Below are 8,388 nucleotides of genomic sequence, written 5' to 3'. Positions count from 1 at the left end.
GCGGGCGACGCCAGCCGCTAACGGCACCGCGCACGCGCCGCTCCGCCCGGCGCGAGGGGCACGCGCTTGTGACGTCACCGCGCCGGCGTCGCCCCGCGCTCTGTACGTGGAGGAAGGGGGGAAGGCGGAAGGAGAACCGCAAGGGCGAGCGGGGCGCGAATGCAAATGAGCGCGTGGCGTACGCCTGGCGTGACGCGAGGGCACAGCGCGGACCAATGAGAGCGGTGGAAGAGAAGGCGATTTGCATAGCCCCCCAGCCGCGCTTTTCCATATATGGAGGCAGCGCGGGAGGCGAGCCGCGTGTTTATGTATGCAAATCAGTCACGTGCGGGCGGGCTGTCTGACGTCACCGGGCGCTGTGGGGCGGTGCAAGGGCTGCTGGGACGGGGGAGGCCTGCGCCTTCGGGTGTGGAATTTTCCTCAAAATGCTGTTTTTTCGCCTGAATTCCCCTCAAAATGTCCCTTTTTTTTTGCTGAAGTTTTCCTTTTTATAGTGGCAGCACCATGCAGTGAGCTCTGACCTCAGTGCTGTAAGTTGTGTTTCATGAGGAAAATCTAAATGATGTCTCCAAAATTCACCCTGTCGTTCCCCTTCAGCACTGGTAGAACACAGAGCAAACACAACCTGTTATACCTTAATTTCTTCATTTGTTTTTAAGAGACTGGGCTTTAATGTAAGCATGCTATGCTACAAAAGGTGTTTTCCTAAACACAGGCCCAGCTCAGGGCTTCTTGGCGCTGTGCAGGGTGTTGTTGCTATGATGGTGCCATAGTTGTGTTTGGGTGCATGGGTGTATTGGTGACACTGTGGGAGACGTGAGAAATGAGTAGCAGCTGTACAGGGGGGTGGGAGTCAGTGTGGGGACTGTGCAGGAAAACATATAGCGAGATTGCAAGAAAAATAAATACAGTGTATCACTGTGCCGTGCTTGTTCTTTGCTGTAAGGACTTAATAAGTAGCGCAGCCCGGGATGTGGCAGTGCTCCCTGTCTCTGCAGCCCCAGCCACCAGGGTCATGCTGTCGCTGCCCGTGTTGTACTGGACCTTGTGATCTGTGATGCTGATACAGACTGGGGCAGCAGGGCTGTGTCCGTGCAGCTGTGCTGAGCACCTGCCCGCCCCCCTGGTGTCTGCAAAGCCCCAGGTTCAATCTCAGAATCATAGAATGGCTCTGTGATTGAAGGCTCTGTGGTGGTTCTATGAAGGAAGGGACCTTAAATCGTAGATGACTTTGTGACAGAAAGGAGTTTAAATACCATCCAGCCCCAAACCCCCTGCCATGGTCTGAGTGCTGCTCAGCAGATCAGGATGCCCAGAGCACCATCCAGCCTGGCCTTGAAGACCTCCAGGGATGGGGCACTCACAGCTTCCCCAGGCACAGTGCCTGGACCGCACCACAGCCTGGAAACTTCACCCATGCTACTGGCATAGCTCCCCAGGCAGCGGGCATGGCCCCAAGCTGCCAGAGCTCAAGGGGCACTGGGACACTGCTCTCAGCCATAGTGTTTGTGTTTGGGTGGTGCTGTGTGGAGATGCAGGTCCTTCCCAGCTCGGGTCATTTCATGATCCTCTGGTTCAGTGACTCAAGCACAGACGCGGATAAAGGCAGAGCCGGGGGCCCGCTGCTCCAAGAGCTGAGGGGAACGCGAAGGCCGCCGTGCTGCCTCCTTTGTCCCTCGCGCGCCACCGTCGAGCGCGCGCCGTGCGTCCTACGGGAGCGCCGGGGTCACGTGGCGGAAGGAGCTGCGCTGTCGCCGTCTGATTGCGTCACTTCCTGGCGGCGGCGCGCGGGGAGCACTATGCCCAAGTGAGCGCGGCCTCGGGGCAGGAGGGCTTTGGGGGGTGGGCTTCTGGGGGCCTTTAGAACTGTTAGGGCTCGAAGTCATCTGGCTCCTCAGTGGGAGGGCTCAGGGCCCGCGTTGGTTCCGCCCTCTGTCAGCATGGGAAGATGGAGGGTGGGTCCTGGTGGTGCGGGTCACTGAGAGCCGCTGTGCTGCGGCTGCGACGGGATCCGCCGTGACACTCTCAGCGTGAGGTGCTGTCCTGAGTCACTAACGGGTCCTTTCCCTCCACAGGTTTTACTGTGACTACTGTGACACGTACCTCACCCATGACTCGGTAAGTACCAAGCCTTCATCTTTGGTTCTGACTGTACCAGAATGAAACTTGCACGAAGTAGAAGCAAGTTAAGAAACATTAAGATGTTATCCTTGTTTGTCATAGCAAAAAGAAATAAAGAGGAGGAGTGGATGTGTCTGTAGTACTCAACGTCTCTTATGTTAATGGGAGGTAGCTGGCTGAGTGTTAGCATGGCTTCATGCTTAAACCTGAGTCTCAATGCTAGTAGTTATATGTAAGGGTGTTGCACAGCACCTGTCTTCTGACTGCACACAGAAACCAATCTGTGCTTCCAAGTGAGATAGCCTTACCAAAGTTCCTAGTAAACTGTGGTGTTACGTGATGTTTTGAGAGCTTTGGGTTTATGTGATCTTTCTCAGCCCTCCGTGAGAAAAACCCACTGCAGTGGCCGAAAGCACAAAGAGAATGTGAAAGACTACTATCAGAAATGGATGGAGGAACAAGCTCAGAGCCTGATTGATAAAACAAGTAAGACGAATCCTTTTGTGATCTTGGTGTGCTTTGCTTTTGCTTCTGTCTTTAAGCGCTTTCCTTCCTTTTTTCTGTGCTGATTCAACGTAACTTCCCTGGTTATCCTATGAAACACAAGTGAGAATGTGACTTAGAATCTGAACTCATACTAGTGTGATCTTCACATGACAGACAGAGCCCTGCATGGTGGGTCATTGCAAGCGTTATTTTACTGTGGCTGAGGTGGTTGTAGTTACACCCACCTTTAGTGCTGCTCATAACGTCATACCAAGGTGGCATAATAAAGCTGTGGGGTAGGCTGGGGGTTTAGACAGAAAGTTCTCTTAGGCTTCTGAGTTGTAAACTAACACCCTTAGGGTCAGGGGGCAGTTTTTTGATAGTGAAAATGTTTTTGTTTTTGTTTTTTTTCCCCTCTCTTACTACTGTAGGATTGAATAAAGTTTCCTCTGCCAGCGCTGGGGATTCTTTTCCTCTAAGTTGTCTCCTGAATACGCCCTCTTTTCTCTCTGAATGGGATAAATAGAAATGCCAGATTAACCTTACGGCGACTTTCTTCCTTTAGATGCTTCCAGCTGTCACATCTTCTGCCTTCTTTTTGATCAATTCCAGTCTCCTGAATTTCTTCTTTTCCCTTTCACACTAGATATTTTCCATGCTTTTGTTACCTGCCTAGTCATTGGCCTCTTACCGTTTTCAACGTAACACGGATTAATCTAATGATCCTAGGTGAAAAGTTACAGCTGCAAATCATGTGACGTATTTTCTCTACTGTCTACTACAGCTAGGTGTGTGAAATTCATCATGGAGCTCTCTAGTCTCAGCTGGAGTAATTACTGTAATAACTGTCTTCAAGAATATCAGGTCCTTCCATCTTGACAAGCAGTGTAAACCAGGGATTTGTTCCAGAGTAAGAACAAATGAGTATGCAACATGACGTTAAGTATATTCTGAATGCTTGCCGTGAGAAGGAACGTTGACGCAGGAGCTTCCTCTGCTTAGTAACTGTGTTTTCTTCTGGGATTCTTTCTCTTTTTTTTTCTTTTTTTTTTCCCCCCCAATGTAGCGGCTGCATTTCAGCAAGGGAAAATTCCACCGACACCATTCTCAGCACCACCTCCTGGAGGAGCCATGATACCACCACCTCCCAGCATCCGTAAGTCTGTACTCTTGGGCTGTGATCTTGGGCCCCTGTAGCAGCGTTCTGTGTTTCCTGGGCTTGTAAAGAAAAGCTCTCTTAGCTTGGAATCAAGCAAGGCAGCATTGAGCTTGTGAATATAGAAACGTAAGAGAATGCATTGCAAGATCTTCAGTTTGTTTTACCTTAGTAATGCTGAGCACATCAATAGAACCGTGTGCTCCCTCGTTACTTGATAGCTGCCGTGTAGTTAACGTCATTAAAACTTTCAGCATGGTGGGGATTTTTGTAGAATAATGTAAGAATGATAACCTTGTTTTGCTCTGTGACTGGCAAACTGTTGAGATCCTTTTGTGTACAGGAAGTCTAGCTGTGGCATTTGCATTAAATAAGCGAAGTTGGAAATAATAGCTAGCCTATTCTTTCTCTGCTTTGCGATTTGGCACCTGAAGTCAAAGTCGAAACTGAAAATGAAGGCAGGCAGTTGTAAAACAATTAGTTATCTTCATTACTAAAATTTCCTGTGAATGTTAATAACTGTTTGACATTGCACGTTGTTGATGAAAGCATGTAACCAATTTGTGTGTGTTTAGCTGGTCCCCCACGGCCTGGCATGATGCCGGCCCCTCACATGGGTGGACCACCAATGATGCCAATGATGGGCCCACCCCCGCCTGGAATGATGCCAGTTGGACCTGGTAAGTCTGGAGATAATTCTCTGTAATTAGCAGTTGCCAGACTGTTCTATTCTATGCTTTACTGCTTATTGAGAGCACTTACAGGACCTAGCGTATTGCTGAAATTATTGCTTTGGTAAATGGCAGTTTTTCTACCTCTAGTCTTACAGTATAGGCTTTAATTATTTAGGAGTCCTGTGATTGCAGTGCTCACATCTTTGCACAAGAGATGCTCTTCAGCAGTAGATGAAGCTTATTGTTTAAAATGTCTTTAAGTAATGTGATCCAGAGAAGCAATGTACCTTGAAAAGGTATTTTTATTTTAGAATTGCAACGATAAACTGAAATGTCTCATTCTGCTTATTGGCATTTGAAGAATTCTCAGAGGACATTTACCAAATCCGTTACTGGAGCAAATCTAAAGGAATACACACATGCACACCAAAAGCAGTGAAGTGTATTTGCAATTAGTGTGTTTCTGGTAGAATCTATTCTTTAAGTGTTTCTTTAAAGCACAGAATATGTGCATGGTGTGTGACGTTAGGCAGCGTAGTGGCTGTCTGGCACTGCATGGAGAAGCTGGACTGAAAGCAATATCTCAGTGCTTTCTCGTAAAGCACCTGATTTTCTTTGGCAGTGCTGTTCTTCAGGTGTAAGAAGTACACCAGGCCTTTTTTGAACACCCTTATTGGAAGATTTTGCAGCACTTTGTTCCAAATGAACTTTCCAATTCAGTGATGGAGCTAGAGTCTCTCCTGAGCAGTTGAAATAATTGTTCAGTAAATACTGTCAAAACCAGGCATATCACTCAGAAACTTGCTTCTTCCTCTACTAATTGCTAATATCCTTCAGGGCAATGTAATCCATCTCGCCCAAGTTCTGGATCCAGGTTTACAACCTTACAAAATGAAAGCTCTCTGGAGGCTGGGGACAAAACCTGCGTGTTCTCTGCTGATCCTGAGAGCTTTCCTCTGATGTCTTCTCTTTCCTCTCGCAGCTCCAGGGATGAGGCCCCCAATGGGAGGACACATGCCAATGATGCCAGGGCCTCCAATGATGAGACCGCCCTCGAGACCCATGATGGTGCCAACCCGGCCAGGGATGACCCGTCCAGACAGATAAAGACGTGGAGTCCTGTGCTCATTTTCATATTATGATCTTCCATATGCTAAAATGCCGTAGACCTGCGTCCCAAGGATTTTATATGAAAACAGTGTGTAGATGAGATCTGCTCTTACTTCAAATTGCGGATGGTTTGACTTACATGCGCACTGGAGTGATGCTTTTGTAACTGGTCTGGTTTTTTGTTTGTTTTGCCTGTTGAAATAAAACATTGAAGCTGGTTTACGTATGGAAAATCTGAACTTCACTCTGTGTGATTTTCTGCCTGGCAGGATGTCACTCTTTGTCCCCTCTCTACTTGTCTTGCACTTCACTTTTTAAGGTGTTTTTTTTCCTCACATCTACTTTTCACATCGTACCCCCTATCTGCCCTAGAAATTCTTGTTTCAAAAGAAGCATGCATGTTTTTAATTCAAAAATGACATCAAAAAAGCCTGCAGTGATCTCTCTAATTGGGGAAACTAACATTAAGGGGTGGTAATTTGTAATGAAATAAATGATGATGAATTTAGTACAATCTTCTTCATGGTAAGAAGCAGAGAGATGCCGTTAAAAGCTTACTTCTTACAGTAAGGTATTGTAAGTCTTTGCTTTGCTACTGACAAATGGATTTTTAATTTGCTACTGAGGCGTTTGTGTGGACACGTTTCATTATATTATCAGAACTATTGAGTCAGTAGTGTTAATGCCCAGTTTTCTTCTTCAGAGAAGAAATGTGGGATTGAGGACAGTTTCCAAAGCCCTTCAGTTTATTGAGAGGGCTTTGTTTTTTTTTCATGTGCTTAATGCAGGCATACGGTTCCAACTGAATTAAAAGAATCTATTCTGTTTGCATAACCAACTGCTCTGTGCATATTGGTTGTCGTCTGTTTAAATACGTGGAATTTTCCAACTCATTCTTGGCATAGTTGTATCTAATATGAAAGAGTGGGAGTTATCTTACAGGGAAGTGTTTGGTCAGCAGAGCTGCAAGGGCTCCTTTGCTGAGCTGAATCATTTATGTGAGGTTGTATTTTAGGAGCTGACGCCTTCAAGTCTATAAAGCACGTTGGGTGGCTGCGTACTGTCAGATTAAAACAGAACGTACGCAGCCAAGCACAAAGCACGTGGCTTTCTTGGTACAGGACTGACTGATCACTTTAATGCTCCAGTGCCTTATTTGAAGAACAACGCATTCATTTACGAGGGATTTCTTTGTTAAGCGTGGCCTTGGAAGCAAAACACTCCTTTGTAGCACAATATGAAATCTCCCAGCACATGAAATGTTGTAACTTGCTGTCATCCATCAAGGAGCGGTACAGCATAAATGAAGGAGCACAGAAACTGCTTCAACTAAGATTTCTTTTTTCATTCTGTGCTGAACGTTTTTAGGACTCCAAGCACTGCTTCTCAAAGGCTGTTTTTGGCTGTCCCGAGATAGCTCATACAAAATGAGGTGTGAAGCTGTTCAGGGATTTTCCCTGCACCTCCTCCAGTGTGAGCAATTAGCAGGTTAATTGAGGCAGAGCTGAGAGCTGCCTGAAGCCCCATGGCAGCGCAGGTCCCTGGGTGCTCCTGGCCGTGCTCTGTTCCCAGTGCTGGCTGATAACGGGGTGATGTGGCCAAACTGGAGCTTGGGGGCTGCTGGACCCCACAGGGGGCTACCCCTGTGCTGCGTGGTGCTGCGGGCTTGGACAGGTGTGCTCTGCTGGGTCCAAAACTGGCTGGATGGCCAGGCCCGGAGAGGTGATGAATGGAGTTAAATCCAGCTGGTGCTTGGTCATGGGCGGTGTTCCTTGGGGTCAGTACTGGGGCCTGTTCTGTTTAATATATTTATCTGGATGAGGGGATCGAGTGCATCCTCTGTAAGTCTGCAGATGGCACCAAGCTGGGAGGGTGTTGACATGCTGGGGGTAGGAAGGCCGTGCAGAGGGACCTGGACAGGCTGCATCGCTGGGCTGAGGCTGAGGGCATGCAAGTGCCAGGTCCTGCGCTTCAGTGAGAAGAGCTCCTTGCAGAGCTACACTGGGGCAGTGACTGGAAAGCTGTGCGGAGGAGAAGGGTTTGGAGGTGTCTGCTGACAGCCGGCTGAACACGAGCCTGGGATGTGCCCAGGTGGCCAAGAAGGCGATGGCACCGTGGTTGTGTCAGCAGAAGCAGGAGGTGTTCGCCTGCACTCAGCTCTGGTGGGGCAGCAGCTCAGTGCTGCGTTCGGTTCTGAGCCCCTCACTACAGAAAGGCATCGAGGTGCTGGAGAGTGTGCAGAGGGGGGCACGGAGCTGTGAGGGGTCTGGAGCACAGTGGGGTCTTATGGGGAGCGGCTGAGGGAGCTGGGATGGCTCAGACTGGAGAAGAGGAGCTGGGGGGTGACCCTATGTCCAGAAAGGAGGTGGCAGTGAGGTGGAGATCGGCCTCTGCTCCCAGCTAACAGCGATGGGACGGGAGGTGATGGCACCGGGGGAGGGGGCAGGCTGGGTACGAGGAAACATTTCTTCTCCAAAAGAGCGGTGCAGCCGGGGAGCGGTGGGGTCACCGTCCCTGGAGGGGTTCGGGAAATGTGGGGATGCGGCACTGAGGGACGCGGTCCGTGGGCACGGTGTGGGCGGGCTGGGGATCTCGGTGATCCCAGCGGTATTTCCAGACCGTAACGATTCCACGCTGTACGGGTACGGCTCCAGAAGCGCTTTTTCCATCCGCGGAGCCGCTACTCCGGGCGGAGCGCGGGAACGGGGCCGTGCGGGGCCGCCAGAGGGCGGGCGGGAGCGGCGGGGCGGAGCGGAGCGGCGCGGAGCGGCGATGGGGCGCGGAGCGGAACTTATGGGGCGGCCCTCGCTTATGGGGCGGCCCTCACTTATGGGGCGGCCT

The 8,388-nt window shown here is 49.6% G+C and overlaps 1 protein-coding gene across 2 annotated transcripts; it reads left to right on the top strand.

Annotated features, from left to right (window-relative positions):
* SNRPC (small nuclear ribonucleoprotein polypeptide C) lies at positions 1,434-5,786 on the top strand. 2 transcript variants are annotated; one of them, XM_021377423.1, is made up of 6 exons: positions 1,434-1,807; positions 2,076-2,118; positions 2,499-2,607; positions 3,674-3,763; positions 4,339-4,443; positions 5,420-5,786. In XM_021377423.1, the coding sequence occupies exons 1-6, from the start codon at positions 1,449-1,451 to the stop codon at positions 5,542-5,544; spliced, it is 831 nt and encodes a 276-aa protein (XP_021233098.1). In that variant the 5' UTR covers positions 1,434-1,448; the 3' UTR covers positions 5,545-5,786. The 2 variants fall into 2 exon arrangements, with proteins under 2 accessions (XP_021233098.1, XP_021233097.1); XM_021377422.1 differs by having other exon boundaries at positions 3,671-3,763.

This window comes from Numida meleagris, chromosome 25, assembly GCF_002078875.1.
Source record: "Numida meleagris isolate 19003 breed g44 Domestic line chromosome 25, NumMel1.0, whole genome shotgun sequence".
Taxonomy (NCBI): Eukaryota; Metazoa; Chordata; class Aves; order Galliformes; family Numididae; genus Numida; species Numida meleagris.
Note: the sequence above shows the minus strand (reverse complement) of the source record. Positions and strands in the feature narration are given on the sequence as shown.

What these genes read in the sequence shown, in the direction of transcription:
- SNRPC (XM_021377422.1), top strand. Translation starts at nt 1,449, where the DNA reads ATGGCCCCAAGCTGCCAGAGCTCAAGGGGCACTGGGACACTGCTCTCA. An exon ending in GCGGGGAGCACTATGCCCAA is followed by an intron (nt 1,808 to 2,075) that starts GTGAGCGCGGCC and finishes TTCCCTCCACAG; the next exon opens with GTTTTACTGTGACTACTGTG. An exon ending in GAGCCTGATTGATAAAACAA is followed by an intron (nt 2,608 to 3,670) that starts GTAAGACGAATC and finishes TCCCCCCCAATG; the next exon opens with TAGCGGCTGCATTTCAGCAA.